At 49.4% G+C, this 18,288-nt stretch overlaps 1 protein-coding gene across 2 annotated transcripts; it reads right to left on the reverse strand.

Annotated features, from left to right (window-relative positions):
* Positions 1-2,758: 2,758 nt before the first annotated feature.
* On the reverse strand, positions 2,759-17,770 carry TMEM59L (transmembrane protein 59 like). Of its 2 annotated transcripts, none has more exons than XM_081895754.1 (8): positions 17,417-17,770; positions 12,267-12,372; positions 11,658-11,752; positions 8,724-8,870; positions 7,946-8,054; positions 6,752-6,860; positions 5,545-5,743; positions 2,759-3,269 (listed from the first exon to the last, which is right to left on the reverse strand). In XM_081895754.1, exons 1-8 carry the CDS (start codon positions 17,663-17,665, stop codon positions 3,111-3,113), a joined length of 1,173 nt encoding a protein of 390 aa, XP_081751880.1. In that variant the 5' UTR covers positions 17,666-17,770; the 3' UTR covers positions 2,759-3,110. The 2 variants fall into 2 exon arrangements, with proteins under 2 accessions (XP_081751880.1, XP_081751881.1); XM_081895755.1 differs by having other exon boundaries at positions 2,760-3,269; positions 5,545-5,662.
* Positions 17,771-18,288: the final 518 nt, after the last annotated feature.

An 18,288-nucleotide genomic window follows, 5' to 3' on the forward strand; every position in this document is an offset into this window, starting at 1 on the left:
AAATAAGCAACTATCTGACTTTTAGAAGACATCTGAAGGCAGCCCTGTACAGGAATTTAAACAAACAAACAAACAAAACAACCCCTGAATTTGCAAAGGGGTTGGCCTAGATCCCCTTTGGGGGTATCTCCCAAATCTTAAAGGTAAAGGTAAGGTAAAGGGACCCATTTGTAAGGACCCATTTGTAAGGTAAACAAATCCAGAATGCGGCAGCTAGACTGGGGACTGGGAGCGGCCGCCGGGACCACATAACACCGGTCCTGAAAGACCTACATTGGCTCCCAGGACGTTTCTGAGCACAATTCAAAGCATTGGTGCTGACCTTGAAAGCGATCTCCAGGTCCCCCAATTAACTTCCATCTCCTGGTCCCCCAATTAACTTCCATCTCCAGGTCCCCCAATTAACTTCCATCTCCAGGGTCCCCCAATTAACTTCCATCTCCAGGGTTCCCCCATCACCTGGGGCTGCCTCCGGGTCTCTGAGATCTTAGTCCCTGGGGTGCTCCTGTTGCGACATCCCGGGTTCAAATCCTCCCACTCGGCTCTGAAGCTCGCTGGATGACTGGGGGGGCATCTCTCTCCCAGTCTATCCTACGTTACATGTTTGTCGCTAGGGTAGAATGGATTGATGGGGAGAGTGCTGTATTTGCTGTTTGGCGCCAGGGTGTTTTGGTGGATGGGAAGAAAGATCAACATTTTGATCTGCAGAACATTTAAGTTTTCTGCCCTGCTCTCATTTCCAAAAAACACCATCCTAGAATGCCGCGTTCCTAATCACCGACACATTTTTTTTACACGGCTCTTCTGCAAAACTTCTCTTTCCAGGCAAGAGAGAGAGAAAGCTTTTGATCTCTCTCTTTCCAGGCCCGGAGAGCAAAAAAGGAGCGTTGTCCTGGGCTGACCTGCTGAGATTCAGCTGGACACAGCTGTCCCAAAAGATCTCCTTTCCTCCACGCCTCCCTGGCCAATGGCAGCTGCTGCCTGAATTTTGCAGCAGGGTGGCAGACGAAAACAGCGGCTTTCTCCAACCGAAGTGAGAAACTTCCTTTCCGTTCGCCGTGCCACGAGAGAAGCCGACTTCTTGCCACCAAAGGTTTTCTCCCCCCGCACAAAGTGGCCGGGGAGACAGCTATAAACCGTACGAAGCCATGTTCCCCCCAACCCTGTGCTTGGGGGGGCTCCGGTTTTCCCCATCGGTTGTCAGGCAAGCAGAATTTGTGCGCTTGTTTGGGGGCGAATCTCGCGGACCGTCAGCTTTTTAAAAACCAGGGAGCCCGCTTCGTTCTTCCAAAGCATCTTTATTCATACGCAAGCATATGCAGGTTTGAAACGGGTACGTCGGTCCAGTAGAATTTGTGCAATTCGACAACCAAGGTTATTTTCTTTGGGCCAGCAGCTTTGTATTTGCAAGACTGCGCCCTACCCTGAAGACGAGGGGGAACCTTTAGAAATTCAGATATTTCTGGGGTACCGCCCTCCATCGTCGGTTGTGCTAGCTAGGAGTGATTGGAGCTAAAGACCGAAATCCTGTTGTTCCCTGTACTCCTGCCCCATCCTGTCTCCCCAAAAATACCCCATAGCTTTGGGCTACTGGGTTGTTTCTAACAAACAAAAACTGCACTTCCACTTTCGGATTAAAAAGGATCTGGGGCAGTCCACCCAGTTCGGCAGGGTAACAGATAACAAAATTATTATCCTTATTTTTATGCATCCCAACTTCTTCCGCGCCTTGGATCCTGACCTGATTTTTGTTATAATTAAACAGGAAAAACAGCAACTTAAGAACAAACCATTCCTCTTGCAACACTTCCAGGACAGACGGAAAGGTTTATTAAAGAGATATATAGGGTTACGATAGATAGGTGCGGGGGCTTAGCTCAGATCCACCATTTTTCGATGCCCCCAAAAATGGGCGGCAGTGAGCAGAGGAGACTGGGAGAATTGGGGGAAAAACAGCTTTATTCAGTTGAGAAGATTGTACAAATGGCGGCTCAGCTTTTTTTACACACAGGGTGACCCGTTGCGGAAGCTGGGATGGATACGGATAGCAAAACGACCCAAAATTATATATCAGCCCCCCTGGCTAACTGCCTTCCACACCTGATATTTGGGGACGCGTTTTTTAAAAGAGTCTCATCGCTTCAGAAGTTACGGACGGCAAGGGCCACCTGATGAGGCCAGGAGAAAGAGACGGGAAATAAGTTAAACCTCTGTACAGGAGAAACGAGTGTTAGGCGAAATGTACAAGCGATCAAAGCTGGCGTGTGGCCCCCTCCTTAAGTGCCAGGGGGTCACGAGTTGCGTGCCGGGAGGGGGGTAAGAGATGGGGACCCCAACCTCCCCCGGGGCGGACATCAGTGCAAAACGGAACAAAAAACGGGCACCACCAAAAACGACACAGGTTCCGAATGGTATGAAGGGGATGTTCGCACCCAGGACTTGTCGGAACCTGAACTCGGGACTTCCTAGACTCTTGAGTCGCCGAGCTCGGAAGCGAAGCAAAGTTCTCGTCCTTTCTTCTTCCGAACTTGAGCAGGGACGCTGCCTTAATACTGAGCCGAATCGCCTGTCGAGTTCGGCATCGTTCCCAGTGGCGTAGCGTGGGGGGTGCAGGGGGGGCCGGCCGCACCGGGCGCAACATCGTGGGTTAGGGTTAGGGGGCGCAAATCCACGGGTTAGGGGGCCAAATTACTTGCCTTGCCCCGGGTGCTGACAACCCACGCTACGCCACTGCCCCTATGCCAGCCCTACTCAGAGACACGTCGATTTGAACCCGGGACCGGAGCAGGCCGAACCCTGCCTACCCTTCTGCAGCCTTTGCCCACAGAACAGCGAGTTGATTTCAAATCGTGGTTTCAAAAACCACGACCACCGGTCCCTTCCCAACCTGCAAGACGTCACTGCTAAAAAATAGGGGGTCCTGCCTTCGCCTCTGCCATTAAGGTACCGAGTTCAAGAAACCTGGGCGAGACAGCAGGTGATGTTGGAAAGGGTGGGGTTGCGGCGAGAGGCTTGATGGAAAACAGGAGGAAATCTGGGGTGTTGGAGGGGGGTACAAGGAGAGGGTGTGGTGGAGGGGTTCAAGGTGGGATATGGGGCAGGGGGCGTCCTTAGAGGGCGGTCTTGTCTAAATCCACTTTGACGGGCAGGAGCGCCGCTTCCTCGTTCTCCGCCGGGCAGATGGCAACAGCGATTACGGGCCGGAGGGAATATGGAAGGGAGCTATCCAGGTCTTCCAGATATTCTTTGTCCCCGTTGATACTTAGGGGCTGTGGGGAAAGGGGAGAGAAAGAAGGGGAAGATTTGCCCGTTTATTTTCCTCAGAAAGAATATTTTGCTAGCGCCACAGGGAGTTCTACTCGGAGCAAAACCAACTTCACCTTGAAGGCCGGTTCTTAACCGGGATTATTTTATTTTATTTATCGTATTTTATAAAATGTACACACCGCTCCGTTGTTGAAAAAGAACTGTTGCAGCAGTACCTTGGTTCTCAAACGCCTCGGTACTCAAACAACTTGGAACCCAAACACTGCAAACCCGGAAGGAAGTGTTCCGGTTTGCGAACCTTTTTCGGAAGCCGAACATGCTCCGTTTTGTGTGTTAAACTTCCGATTTGAGTGTTACGCTGAGGTCTGTCTGTTTCTGCTATTTATTTTGTGTTTATGTTTTTTGTGGCTCTTTTTGTTTTGTTCTTGTGATTGCGTGGAACCCAGTTCAGCTACTGATGATTGGAGTGTGAGACTGCAGTACATTGTTTTTTGCTTTCATTTTTATGGATCAATGGTCTCGTTAGATACCAAAATTCATGTCCAATTGCTATTTTGGGGGTTGTTTTTAAAAGTCTAGGTAAAGGTAAAGGTACCCCTGACCATTAGGTCCAGTCATGGCCGACTCTGGGGTTGCGGGGCTCATCTCGCTTTACTGGCCGAGGGAGCCAGAGTACAGCTTCCGGGTCATGTGGCCAGCAGGACTAAGCTGCTTCTGGCGAACCAGAGCAGCGCACAGAAATGCCGTTTACCTTCCTGCTGGAGCGGTATCTATTTATCTACTTGCACTTTGACGTGCTTTCGAACTGCTAGGTGGGCAGGAGCAGGGACCGAGCAACAGGAGCTCACCCTGTCACAGGGATTCGAACCGCCGACCTTCTGATTGGCAAGTCCTAGGCTCTGTGGTTCAGACCGCAGCGCCACCCACGTCCTAAAAGTCTAGAACGGATCAATCCGTTTTGCATGACTTTCTATGGGAAAGCGCACCTTGGTTTTGGAACGCTTTCGTTTTGGAACGGACTTCCGGAACGGATTGCTTGAGAACCAAGGTACCTCTGTATATACACCGTATTTTTCGCTCTATAAGACGCACCAGACCACAAGACGCACCTAGTTTTTGGAGGAGGAAAACAAGAAAAAAAAATATTCTGAATCTCAGAAGCCAGAACAGCAAGAGGGATCGCTGCGCAGTGAAAGCAGCAATCCCTCTTGCTGTTCTGGCTTCTGGGATAGCTGCGCAGCCTGCATTCGCTCCATAAGACGCACACACATTTCCCCCTACTTTTTAGGAGGGGGAAAAGTGAGTCTTATAGAGCAAAAAATACAGTAGATAGATAGATATAGATAGATGATAGATAGATAGATAGATGATAGATAGATGATAGATAGATGATAGATAGATGATAGATATAGATAGATGATAGATAGATAGATAGATAGATAGATAGATAGATAGATAGATGATAGATAGATGATAGATAGATGATAGATAGATAGATAGATGAAAAATAGATAGATAGATAGATAGATAGATAGATAGATAGATAGATAGATAGATATAGATAGATAGATAGATGATAGATAGATAGATAGATAGATAGATAGATAGATAGATAGATAGATAGATAGATGATAGATAGATAGATAGATAGATAGATAGATATAGATGATGATAGATAGATAGATAGATAGATAGATAGATAGATAGATAGATGATAGATAGATAGATATAGATAGATAGATAGATAGATGATAGATATAGATAGATGATAGATAGATAGATAGATAGATAGATAGATAGATAGATAGATAGATAGATGATTGATAGATGATAGATAGATAGATAGATAGATAGATAGATAGATAGATAGATAGATAGATAGATGATAGATAGATAGATATAGATAGATAGATAGATAGATGATAGATATAGATAGATGATAGATAGATAGATAGATAGATAGATAGATAGATAGATGATTGATAGATGATAGATAGATAGATAGATAGATAGATAGATAGATAGATAGATAGATGAAAAATAGATAGATAGATGGATAGATGATAGATAGATGATCGATAGATAGATAGATGATAGATAGATAGATAGATAGATAGATAGATGATAGATAGATAGATGATAGATTGATAGATAGATAGATAGATAGATAGATTGATAGATAGATAGATAGATAGATAGATGATAGATAGATAGAGAATATTGCAGATAGAAAAAAAGGCTCACTGCCCATCTCCCCCTTTGGCCCCCAAGCCATACCTGCGTCTTGACGTGCTGATCGGGAGCGGTCACCAAACTCGCGCAACTGAGCCACAACATCACCATGATGGACAAGAAGAGGCAAGCGGCCAGGATCCATCGCGGCAGCCCCGAACGTCTGTAACACCCAGAGGCCCCCCGCCAGAGAGAGACGACGAGATTATGGCCGGCCATGGAGGGGGAGGACGTTTCGAACTGGCTGGTGGGGGGAGAGGGAAACAGGGAGGGGGGCCCGGCGGCGGGTGGGTGGGTGGGGAAAGGGTGGGGGGAAAGGACCGTCAACAACATGGAAGAGGGGAACAGGTGAGTCTGGCCAGGTGAGCATCCCTTCTGTGGAGCTCCGCACCTCCGCCATCTGCACCCCACCCACTTTCCCAGCTGGCCCCGCCTCCTCGCCTCTGGCCCCGCCCCTCAAAGGTTTGCTTACAGTACAATTTCCAATGAAATACGGGAAAAGAACCTTTTTCATGTGCACAAAACAGCGGCTAGGATTTTAATAGCTGGAAATTGGGAAGACGATAGAATTCCCACCCAACAAAATGATTGGCAAGCGAATATTTAAGAACTTACAAAAAGGACTGGGAGAATGAGAGGAAAATCAAACCGGGAAGTTAATAAAGATAGGATAATATTCAAAGAATATATTAAAAAGTACTGCGGCCGTGCTCCTGGCAGATTTAGATTGAATCTGGAAGTGTAAGGAAATTATAAAAATGAAATTTTCTTTTGACGAGTAGCAGGAAATAATAATAATAATAATAATAATAATAATAATAATAATAATAATAATAATGTGCGTATAGGATAATAGGGTGCAAAAAGCACAATGAGTTGAGTTGGGAGTTAAAGTACGTGTAATGTCATTAGTTAGTGTCTGTGGTTTATTTATGTTGTTTGCTGGTGGTGATAAGGTGTGGGGGGCAAAAATGGGAAGGTTTCTCCCCGCACACACCTCCTTTTCACCCAGCCGCTTTGCAGACCCTCAGGCACCAGCCACAGACTTTGACCCTCACCTTGCCTCCATGAGGACTAAGAACTTGTCTTTTCAAACAAAAAATCAAATACGAAAATAAAGCGGATATTGGTGTCCTTTTTTTAAAAAAAGATGCCTCCTATCCTCTGGGGCCTGTCTGCATATTTATCCTCAATCCCACCCCCCATTCCTCTCCCTCTACCCCAAATATCGCCTCCCCCCCCCCTTCTTTACTTGGACATGCAGCCCAGGAAGTCGTGTTCTGGGGGCGCCTGGGTTTCTGCCGGGGGCGACGATTTCGCTCTGGCTTTCGGCTCCTCCACGGGGGGTTTCTCCCGAAGGCCTGAAGGGGTGAAATACGGGGAGGGAAATACGGGGCAGAAAAGGAGACTCATAAATGGAAGGCCGAGGAAATAATGCAAACCGCCGGCACCAGCCGGGAGAGGGAAAGTTTGCAACAAACCCAGGAGCGGTTTTGCGGCGTCCCCAAATTCCCGCGGCGTCCTGGGTTTTGCAAGAATGTTAAAAAAAAATTTCCAAGCAGGCTGGCCGTCATCCGAAGGCTCCAGCTGGGGGAAATCGCCATGCGATAAATCACTGCGATCCCTAAACTGCGGAGACCCCTCCGCACAGAGGTGCGGCGAGCACATATTTCCGCGAACACAGAAGATGCACCGCTTTGACCTTCCGACACATGAGATGTGTCTTTTCCGCACATGCCATATTTCTGCGATTGTTGTTTAAAACTGCTTCCCGTCTAGCCTTTTAAGGCTTGCAGCCTGTCCTGGGACCTTGGCTTGAAGGGCAGGTGATTAAATAATAACAAAAAAATAAATTTAATAACCCGCCCTTTCCGGTTCAAAAAACCGGGCTCAGGGCGGCTAACAACAAATTAAAAACACTGAATTAATGCAACAAAAAACAGCATGAAATACAATAGAAAACGTGAATAACAATAAATTCAGAATTCAAAAATCATTTCAGGGAGGGAAATCTATCCAATAGACATTAGATGATCACCAGGGCTAGCTGGCTAAATTAGTCCAATTTGGGCCAGCGAGGAGGCCAGGGGAGAATTAGCTGTGGGATCCCAGAGCGGGGAATCTTCATAAAAAGGGGAGAGGGAGGGAAGGAAGGAAGGGGAATAAAAGATCAGGCTAAGTTCAAATTGAAAGCCAGGCGGAATAGCTCTGTCTTACAGGCCTTGCGGAAGGAGGTTAAATCCTGCAGGGTCCTGGTTTCATGGCACAGAGCATTCCACCAGGTCGGAGCCATCACTGAGAAGGCCCTGGTGGAAGATAGTCTGACTTCCTTAGGGCCCGGAACCTCTAAACTATGATTATCCATGGACCTTAAGGTCCTCTGCGTGGCAGACCAGGAGAGGCAATTAATAATAATAATACTAGCAAAACCAATACTCTGTTTTACCTGTGTGGGGCTTCAAAGTGTTGGAGGTTGATGGCGCCCAAGCCTTTTCCACAACCTCCGATTTGGGCGCCTGGACCTCTGGAACTGGATACTCGATCTCTGGCTGAGACTGAGGACAAAAAGAAGGAGAGTCTTTAGAATGGCAGAATCGGCCGGGGCCCCTAGAGGCATCTAGTCCTACCCCTTGCAATGCAGGAATCTGGTTACGTATGAAACCTCCGAAATTCACAGGGAACGCTTCTGCAGAGCATGTTTCCCGTATATTGCGGTTTGCCTCCTAAGACGGGGAACACGCAGGAGAAATTATTTTTGGCTGATGGCCGAAGAATGGATGCTTTTGAATTCTGGTGCTGGAGGAGACTCTTGAGAGTCCCATGGACTGCAAGAAGATCAAACCTCTCCATTCTGAAGGAAATCAGCCCTGAGTGCTCACGGGAAGGACAGATCCTGAAGCTGAGACTCCAAGACTTTGGCCACCTCATGAGAAGAGAAGACTCCCTGGAAAAGACCCTGATGTTGGGAAAGATGGAGGGCACAAGGAGAAGGGGATGACAGAGGACGAGATGGTGGGACAGTGTTCTCGAAGCTACGAACATGAGTCTGACCAAACTGCGGGAGACAGTGGAAGACAGAAGTGCCTGGCGTGCTCTGGTCCAGGGGGTCACCAAGAGGCGGACATGACCAAACGACTCAACAACAACATCACTTTGCTTCGTTCGAGTTTCCCCCCACTCACCGCTCCCTGGTTTTGCCACCCAACCCTGCCAACTGCACCCACCTGGAAAACGACGACTTTCCCATCGTCAGCCTGAAGGTAAAAGGTCCACGTGGAGGAAATGAAACTCTGCGCTGAGCTGACGATATCGTTGCAGAAGCTGGAGACGAGGTCGAAGACGGAGAACGAGGCAGGCTTCGGGTCCAGGACCTGTGTGAAGATAGGTGTGAGCCAATCTGAAAACTCCCCAAACCCTGAAAGGTTGGTTTCTTACAAACGCTTCAGGTTACAGACTCCGCTAACCCAGAAATAGTGCTTCAGGTTAAGAACTTTGCTTCAGGATGAGAACAGAAATCGTGTGGCGGCAGTGGGAGGCCCCATTAGCTAAAGTGGTGCTTCAGGTAAAGAACAGTTTCAGGTTAAGAACGGACCTCCGGAACGAATTAAGTACTTAACCCGAGGTACCACTGTATATATGCGGGTGGTGCTGTGGGTTAAACCACAGAGCCTAGGACTTGCCGATCAGAAGGTCGGCAGTTCAAATCCCCGCGGCGAAGTGAGATCCTGTTGCTCAGTCCCCACTCCTGCCAACCTAGCAGTTCGAAAGCACGTCAAAGTGCAAGTAGATAAATCGGTACCACTCTGGCGGGAAGGTAAACGGTGTTTCCGTGCGCTGCTCTGGTTCGCCAGAGGTGGCTTAGTCCTGCTGGCCACATGACCCGGAAGCTGTACGCCGGCTCCCTCGGCCAGTAAAGTGAGATGAGCGCCGCAACCCCAGAGTCGGCCACCACTGGACCTAATGGTCAGGGGTCCCTTTACCTTTACCTTTTACCACTGTATATGGGCAAATAAGATGGATGGATTCATTCATTCACTTAGAGGCATTAAGACCATTGGAAGGGTCCGGAGGCTGGATCAGGCCAAGCGGTTCAGTGTCCTCAGCGCGGCCGAATGCCCCAAAGACCTTAGGAATACGGACGAGACTCGTCATAGGCACCCGGAAAAGACCAGCCGGGTTGCAAGAGCTGCAACTAAGTGAGAGGATCCTAATAGGGTGGGCCTTCGCTCCACCCCCTCACCTATCTGCAAGGTTAATGATAATAATAATATTTATTTATGCCCCGCCCATCTGGCTGGGTTTCCCCAGCCACTCTGGGCAGCTCCCAACAGAATATTAAAAGCACAACAGAACATCAAACATTAAAAACTTCCCTAAACAGGGCTGCCTTCAGATGCCTTCTAAAAGTCAGATAGTTGTTTATTTCCTTGACATCTGACGGGAGGGCGTTCCACAGGGCGGGCGCCACCACCGAGAAGGCCCTCTGCCTGCTTCCCTGTACCCTCACAACTCGCAGGGAGGGAACTGCCAGAAGGCCCTTGGGAGATGGACCCCAGTGTCCGGGCTGGACGATGAGGGTGGAGACGCTCCTTCAGGGATACTGGGCCGTTCAGGGCTTGAAAGGTCAGCACCAACACTTTGAATTGTGCTCGGAGACGTCCTGGGAGCCAATGTAGGTCTTTCAAGACCGGTGTTATGTGGTCTCGGCGGCCGCTCCCAGTCACCAGTCTGGCTGCCACATTCTGGATTAGTTGCAGTTTTCGGGTCACCTTCAAAGGCAGCCCCACGGAGAGCGCATGGCAGTAGTCCAAGCGGGAGATAACCAGAGCATGCACCACTCTGGCAAGACAGTCTGCGGGCAGGAAGGGTCTCATCCTGTGTCCCAGATGGAGCTGCCCTGGACACAGAACTGACCTGCGCCTCCATGGACAGCTGTGAGTCCAGAATGACCCCCAGGCTGCACACCTGGTCCTTCAGGGGCACAGTTACCCCATTCAGGACCAGGGAGTCCCCCACACCTGCCCACCCCCTGTCCCCCAGAAACAGCCCTTCTGTCTTGTCAGGATTCAGAAAGGCAATGCCTGCAGCCCACGTTGCGATCCAAAAGCCTGCGCCGACACACATTTGCTGACACACACTCTGCCTGCAGCGACAGGTGGCAGGATGAGTTGTTTGGGCACAGGATGTTCCCTGCCCACAGCTTGGCTTTGGAATAAATGTCTGGAGGGACCAGCCTCCTAAGCTCTTTTTAAGACTAAATGGCACTCTAATTCCCCAACACACATATATTTCCCCCCTGACAGTCAGTCTCACAAAACTGGCAAAAGCAGCTACGCTGTCCCTCTAGGCTGAGATTTCGATGCCAAACCCACACAGGGGCCAATTTAGTAGTAATCTGGATGCTGAGTTTTCGCAGAGAGAGAGGGGGGTTTGGGGTTCCAGCACCCCTTTTAGGCTTGTTTGCGTACTCCCAGAGGAGTGGCCGACTCTGGGGTTGCGGCGCTCATCTCGCTTAATTGGCCGAGGGAGCCGGCGTACAGCTTCTGGGTCATGTGGCCAGCAGGACTAAGCCGCTTCTGGCGAACCACAGCAGCGCATGGAAACGCCGTTTACCTTCCCGTCCAAGTGGTACCTATTTATCTACTTGTACTTTGACATGCTTTTGAACTGCTAGGTTGGCAGGAGCAGGGACCGAGCAACAGGATCTCACTTTGTCGCGGGGATTCGAACCACCAACCTTCTGATCGGCAAGTCCTAGGCTCTGTGGTTTAACCCACAGCACCACCCGCATATATCCAGTGGTACTTAATGTGGTTAAGTGGTACAGTGCTTAAGTACTTAATTTGTTCTGGAGGTCCGTTCTTAACCTGAAACTGTTCTTAACCTGAAGCACAACTTTAGCTAATGGGGCCTCCCACTGCCGCCACACGAAACGCCGTTTACCTTCCTGCCAGAGTGGTACCTATTTATCTGCTTGCACTTGGACGTGCTTTCGAACTGCTAGGTTGGCAGGAGCAGGGACCGAGCAACAGGAGCTCACCCCGTCATTGCGGGGATTCGAACCGCCGACCTTCTGATCGGCAAGTCCTAGGCTCTGTGGTTTAACCCACAGCGCCACCCGCATCCCTATAGCTTGTTTAGCTTATACACTGGTTTACCTTCTCTCCCCTGCTGTCTGTCTCCGGCAGCTGAGTCCTGCATCCCGTCGTACAACCGAACAGTTCATCGCCGCCAGCGTAAGCTTCCATACAGGCTAAATTGTCAAGGAGGGTGGGGAGGAAGAGATTGGGGGGGGGGAGAGAGGTTACCCGCCGCGTCTCTGCGTGAGTCTGCGCTCTTTCCGATGGGGCGAGGAGTACTGTCGCGTCTCTGCACTTGGCTGTGAGTTTGGGGGGGAATCTCCCAGCGGAACTACCTGCCTCCGAAAGTAGGGTACACCTCAACTCCCTGAACGAGTCCCTGCTCTGGTTTTGCTACCTCCCGACCGAAAGACTTTCCTGCCTTCAAAAAGACAGAGTCTATTGCAGAGTTAATCACATCCTACGAAGGGAGAGTCCCCCCCCCTTGTTTCGTGCCTGTCCCCACCTGCAATTTTCCATTATCTTTCCCCTCCGCTCAGCGCTGTCTGTGGGAATCGGTTGCAGAATATAGGCAGTGGGGAGATGACAGTCGTTTAAGTGGAAAGGAAGTTCTGGATAATGTAACCGAGCGAGGTTTGGAGACGGGGGGGGGGGTGTTGTTTGTAAGGAGGAGGGGTGCGGGCTCACCCGATTCACACTCGACTCTCGTTGCGTTCAGGTCGGCCGTGGCGTCCACAAAATGACAGATGGAAAACAGCCGGCAGCCCCGGTAGCAGGCGTTGAGGACTGCATCCTGGAAAAGAATATTTTTGTGGGGGAGGGAAGAGTGGAGAGAGAAATTAAAACATTGTGCATGTCCCGCACAATGACAGCATCTTGAAAAGCAGAGACATCACCTTGCCAACAAAGCTCCGTATAGTTAAAGCCATGGTTTTCCCAGTAGTGATGTATGGAAGTGTGAGCTGGACCATCAACAAGGCTGATCGCCGAAGAATGGATGCTTTTGAATTCTGGTGCTGGAGGAGACTCTTGAGAGTCCCATGGGCTGCAAGAAGATCCAACCTCTCCATTCGGAAGGAAATCAGCCCTGAGTGCTCACTGGAAGGACAGATCCTGAAGCTGAGGCTCCAAGACTTTGGCCACCTCATGAGAAGAGAAGACTCTCTGGAAAAGACCCTGATGTTGGGGAAGATGGAGGGCGCAAGGAGAAGGGGACGATGGAGGACGAGATGGTGGGACAGTGTTCTCGAAGCTACCAGCATGAGTTTGACCAAACTGCGGGAGGCAGTGGAAGACAGGAGGGCCTGGTGTGCTCTGGTCCAGGGGGTCATGAAGAGGCGGACACGACTAAACGACAATGTCCCGCCACTGTCACAGAATCATAGTTCCCTTCCTGTCCCATTTCCGTCGATTTCACCCTATAAAAAACCCAGTCCGGACGTTCGGTCTCTTGGTCACATCTAGGTGTGACCAAAGGGCGGGGGCCAGAGGTTTAGGGCTATGCAGGTGGACAGAAGGGCTGGAAAACAGAAAAAGGTACTTTTGAGCAGGGAGATGTTAGTTCAGCCCCCCGACACACCGAACCTAGAATGCGGGGGGAAACCTGACAATATATGTGCCTACCTTCAAGAGGTGTTGTACGGGTGGGTGGCTGAGATATATTTTTAAAATATTTATCAAAGGAAATATTTGCAAGGCCCCTGTCTCTCTCATATATAGGTATGGTGCTAACGGCAATAAAAACCATTCGTTGAAAAATGGGCAGCGATGAACCAATTAACCGTTCTTAATCGCCTGGTCGGAAAAGTTTTCAGCCCATGTTTAAAAGTTGGAAAATGCCGCAGAAAATCTAGTGTCCCGGTCAGGTAATCTGTTCTTCCTGGGTCAGAACCAACTTGGGAGTCCCGTGTTCTGGGCACCACAATTTAAGAAGGGTATCGACAAGGATATTTTTTGGGCAACCAAGATGGTCAAAGGGTCTGGAAACCGAGCCTGATGAGGAACAGTTGAAGGAGCTCAGTATGTTTAGCCTGGAGAAGAGTAGATAAGAGAGCCATCTTCAAATATCTGAAGGCCTATCACAGAGAAGAGGGAGCAAGCTCGTTTTCTCCTGAGCACGTCTCGAGTTTTATATGAGAGTTTTATTTATTTATTAACGTTCTTATGTTACATCGGCAAACGTTATCATATCACATCACAAGGCTTATTATATTTTCAGCATGTATACAAAGTTTATAGACCTAAAGAAAAGAAACAAGGACAAAAAACTATTCCAAAATCATATATGTACCAACACTTTGGACTTCTTGTCTATCCCGTTGTATATTCCTTTTTTATTGTAGATTTCTTTACATTTTATCTATCTATATATCTATATAAGGGTCTGGTGACTTCTGTTTCGGGGTATCTGAAGAAGTGTCCATGCACACAAAAGCTTATATACCCAGAACAAACTTAGTTAGTCTCTAACTAACTAGTCTCTAAGTGGACAATTTATTTAATTTATTTCAATAGGGACAAATTTAAGGTAAAGTTATAGGGACCCCTGACTATTAGGTCCAGTCGTGGCCGACTCTGGGGTTGTGGCGCTCATCTCGCTTTACTGGCCGAGGGAGCCGGTGTACAGCTTCCGGGTCATGTGGCCAGCAGGACTGAGCCGCTACTGGCAAACCAGAGCAGCACACGGAAACGCCGTTTACCTTCCCGCCAGAGCAGTACCTATTTATCTACTTGCACTTTGACGTGCTTTCAAGCTGCTAGGTTGGCAGGAGCAGGGACTGAGCAACGGGAGCTCACCCCGTCATTGCGGGGATTCGAACCGCCGACCTTCTGATCGGCAAGTCCTAGGCTCTTTGGGACAAATGTAAGGTTCTGCAATTAGGGAGGAAGAACCAGGTGCACAAATATAGGATTGGGAGGGGACGCACCTGGCTTACTAGCAGTACATGTGAACAGGATCTGGGGGTCTTGGTGGACCACAAGCTGAATCTGAGCCCACAGTGTGATGCAGCAGCAAAAAAAGTGAATGCTATTCTGGGCTGCAACCACACCTGTCCAGATCAAGCAAAGTAATTGCCCTTCTCTATTATTTTGACCTTGCCAACAAAGGTCTGTATAGTCAAAGCTCTGGTTTTCCCAGTAGTGATGTATGGAAGTGAGAGCTGGACCATAAAGAAGGCTGATCGCTGAAGAATTGATGCATTTGAATTCTGGTGCTGGAGGAGACTCTTGAGAGTCCCATGGACTGCAAGAAGATCAAACCTCTCCATTCGGAAGGAAATCAGCCCTGAGTGCTCACTGGAAGGACAGATCCTGAAGCTGAGGCTCCAAGACTTTGGCCACCTCAGGAGAAGAGAAGACTCCCTGGAAAAGACCCTGATGTTGGGAAAGATGGAGGGCACAAGGAGAAGGGGATGACGGAGGACGAGATGGTGGGACAGTGTTCTCAAAGCTGCCAGCATGAGTTTGACCAAACTGCGGGAGGCAGTGGAAGACAGGAGGGCCTGGCGTGCTCTGGTCCAGGGGGTCACGAAGAGGCGGACACGACTAAACGACTAAACAACAACAACAAATTATTTTGACATTGCAACACACTGCTTCCAGAGAGCTTTCTGAGTGAGTGTTTTGCAAATGCTTGCATATAAATAACACAAGTATATATATATATATATATATATATATATACTGTATAAAATATCCATGCACATCGCTTAACGCAGGCAACCCGGAGATACAAATACTCCTGGTTAATGTATCGCTTGTCAAATTGCTCTCACCTAACGTTCAACCCAAATCTACCCTCCTTGTTAACCTAAGCGCATTGTCCATTTCTGCACTAACTTCGAGGTTTTGGGGGGTTTTTTTGCAAACTGCCCTAAGGTTTTTCCCATTTGCTTTCCTTTTTACAATTCAGCGGTGCAAAGATCTTGCGAATCAGATAAATAGATGCTTTTCGACAGCAGGTTGGCAGGGGAACGGGATAAGTCTTCTTTAATGAATAGAAAATTCAGTTTGAAAACAGAAAATGAAATAAGAGCAAGCCTAAAGAGGACGTTTTTTAAATTAATCCGACGGAGAGGAAAAAAATATTATTATTTTTAGTTGCCTTCCTGTGGGATCAGCGGGAGGGTTAAAAACAGTCTTCACTGCATCACCTTTGCGATTGTCCCAGGAACATTTGACTGACAGGAAGGACATGAGAGCAGCCTCTTTGACTCGATTCTGCAACACAATTCACGCCCCTCAGTTGGCTCCGGATCAGCACCAAGGAGAGAGAGGGGCGGCTGCAGAGAACCTCCATGGCCAGGAGCAATCTACCAGGAAATTGCCAGCAAGCGCCGGAGGAAAACGGGGACACACACACACACACACACACACACACACACACACACACACCCTCCAAACCAGAGGCCGCATTTAAATGGGCCAAGAAATCTTAAATGTCTCAAAGAATTTAAGGATTGAAATGCCTTAAAGAATAAACATTGCATAGCTTGCAAACTCGGCCTGCTTATTTTAATCGCATCCCCTTCTCTCAATGCATCCCATACTCCTTTCGCAGCACCGCACAAAATTAATTGTGTATGTTGCAAACACGTCCCCCCCCCCAAATAAAAATTGAATGCAGAAGAACAAAAGATGTTTTGGGAGATGAAATCCCTTGCACAGTTTAGGTTGTCTGCAGCTAAATCCTACGCAGCGTGGACCCATTAACAGAACGGCACACAAGTCGTCTCCTTTTGTTCCAGTGGGTCTACTCTGAGTATTTGGGCTCCCAAAGGTGGAGGCCGAAAGCCCCAGGAAATTGGAAACAAGTATAGGTTGCCTGTCTGCGAAAGAGATATGGGAGGATTTTAGCTTGGGGGGGGGGGGAGCTATAGACAAACAAAACGAAAAATCAGGCAGCGTCTTTATCCGAACGTTTTTAACGGACGAACGGGAGGAGGCAGTGATGGATTGGTACCCGCAGAAAGCAGATCCCACATGCAGGAAAAAATAAATTAAATTAAATTAAAGCACCTCGCACCTAAATAAAGCAATACACCAGATATGCCCCCCCCCAAATCAAAACGGATAATTTTAAAATGGCATGTTTCGTTTTTATTTAAAAATTATTCCCCCTCCATTTTTTTTTCTTCCCTTAAATCTTTTCCGTCTCTCTTTCCTTCCATCCTGGAAAAGATGGATGCTGGTATTCTTCCCAGTTTAGGGGGCCACGAGGAGCGGGGGGGGGGCGCAGGCAGAGACAGACATCAAAGGCTATTTATCTGCGTTATTTTTGATTCTCCTCGGAAATTTCTGGGTGCGTTTGAACCGAAAACAAGACCCTGGCGGAAAAGGCCACCTTGGAAAGAGCAGAAACCCTAGACGCTAAAAGACCAAATTTATTCATGCTTTTAAATACGATAATCGCTTTTAACTGAGCACGAATCTTGGGGTCGATTCAAGGAGCAAATCTACCCCTGCTTTTCAATGCGATGGCTTTTAATGGCGCACGAATTTCGGGTGCTCAAAGGAGCAAAAATCTACGCCTGCTTTTAAACAGAGTCGCTTTTAATCGCGCGCACATCTCGGGTGCTGAAGGAGCAGGTCTTTTTGCTGCTTTTAAATAATAATATTCGCTTTTAGCCGTGCACGGATCTTGCGCGTTTGAGGCGTGTGCGTCCTGGGGTGCCATTTCTCTGGATGGCTTGGCTGCAACGCCATCCCCGACTCCGAGTGGACCCATTGGAACCACGGGGCGAGCTTGGACCTGGGTTTTTCCTCTCTCTCTCCCTTTGGGGGCAAGGGGTCTACTCGGAGTAGGAGCCTGCGCCGCGCGCCCCTGGGTGGGTTACCTTGGCGCCGGGCGTCTGGAGACGGAGGCTGGGCGCGCAGCGCGCTTGGCAAGCGGAGATATCGCCCAGCTGAGCCGAGAAAGGGTCGCCGTCTCCCGGCGGAGGAGAAGACGAAGGAGGCGGCGGAGGAGAGGAAGAAGGGGATGATGATGATGATGAAGAAGGAGAAGAAGAAGCGCCGGCGCCGAGGGCCGCCAGCCCGGCCCGCGGCAGCAGCAGGAAAAGGAGCAGCGCTGCGCCTTCGGCCATCCTGCGCGCCTGCGATGGAGGAGAAGATGGAGAGGCCCGAGGAAGAAGAAGAAGAAGAGGACCAGGAGGAGGAGGAAGGCAGCCGAGGGAGCCCGGAGCGCGCGCAGGAGGAGAAGGAGGAGGAGAAGCGTCGGGGGCGCGCCGGGCGAGCAGCGGAGCAGCCTGGGAGAGAGGAGGAGGGGGGGGAGGAGGGAAGAGGTGCCGGGGCGCAAGGGAAGGAGGAGCAGATAGGTGCCGGGGCTGAAGGGAGAGAGGGAGGAAGAAATAGGTGCCGGGGCTTGAGGAAGGAGGAAAGAGGTGCTGGGGCTCGAGGGAAGGAGGAGCAGATAGGTGCCGGGGCTCAAGAGAGGGAGGGAGGAAGAAATAGGTGCTGGGGCTCAAGGGAGGGAGGAGCAGATAGGTGCCGGAGCTGAAAGGAATGCAGGAGGGAAGAGGAAATAAGTGCTGGGGCTCAAGGGAGGGAGGGGAAAATAGGTGCCGGGGCTTGAGGAAAGAGGAAATAGGTGCCGACGCTCAAGGGAGGGAGGAAGAAATAGGTACTGGGGCTTGAGGAAAGAGGAAATAGGTGCTGGGGCTCGATAGAAGGAGGATCAGATAGGTGCCAGGGCTCAAGGGAGGGAGGG

The sequence above is a fragment of the Podarcis melisellensis genome (genome assembly GCF_964234715.1).
Source record: "Podarcis melisellensis genome assembly, chromosome: 18".
Lineage (NCBI taxonomy): Eukaryota > Metazoa > Chordata > Lepidosauria > Squamata > Lacertidae > Podarcis > Podarcis melisellensis.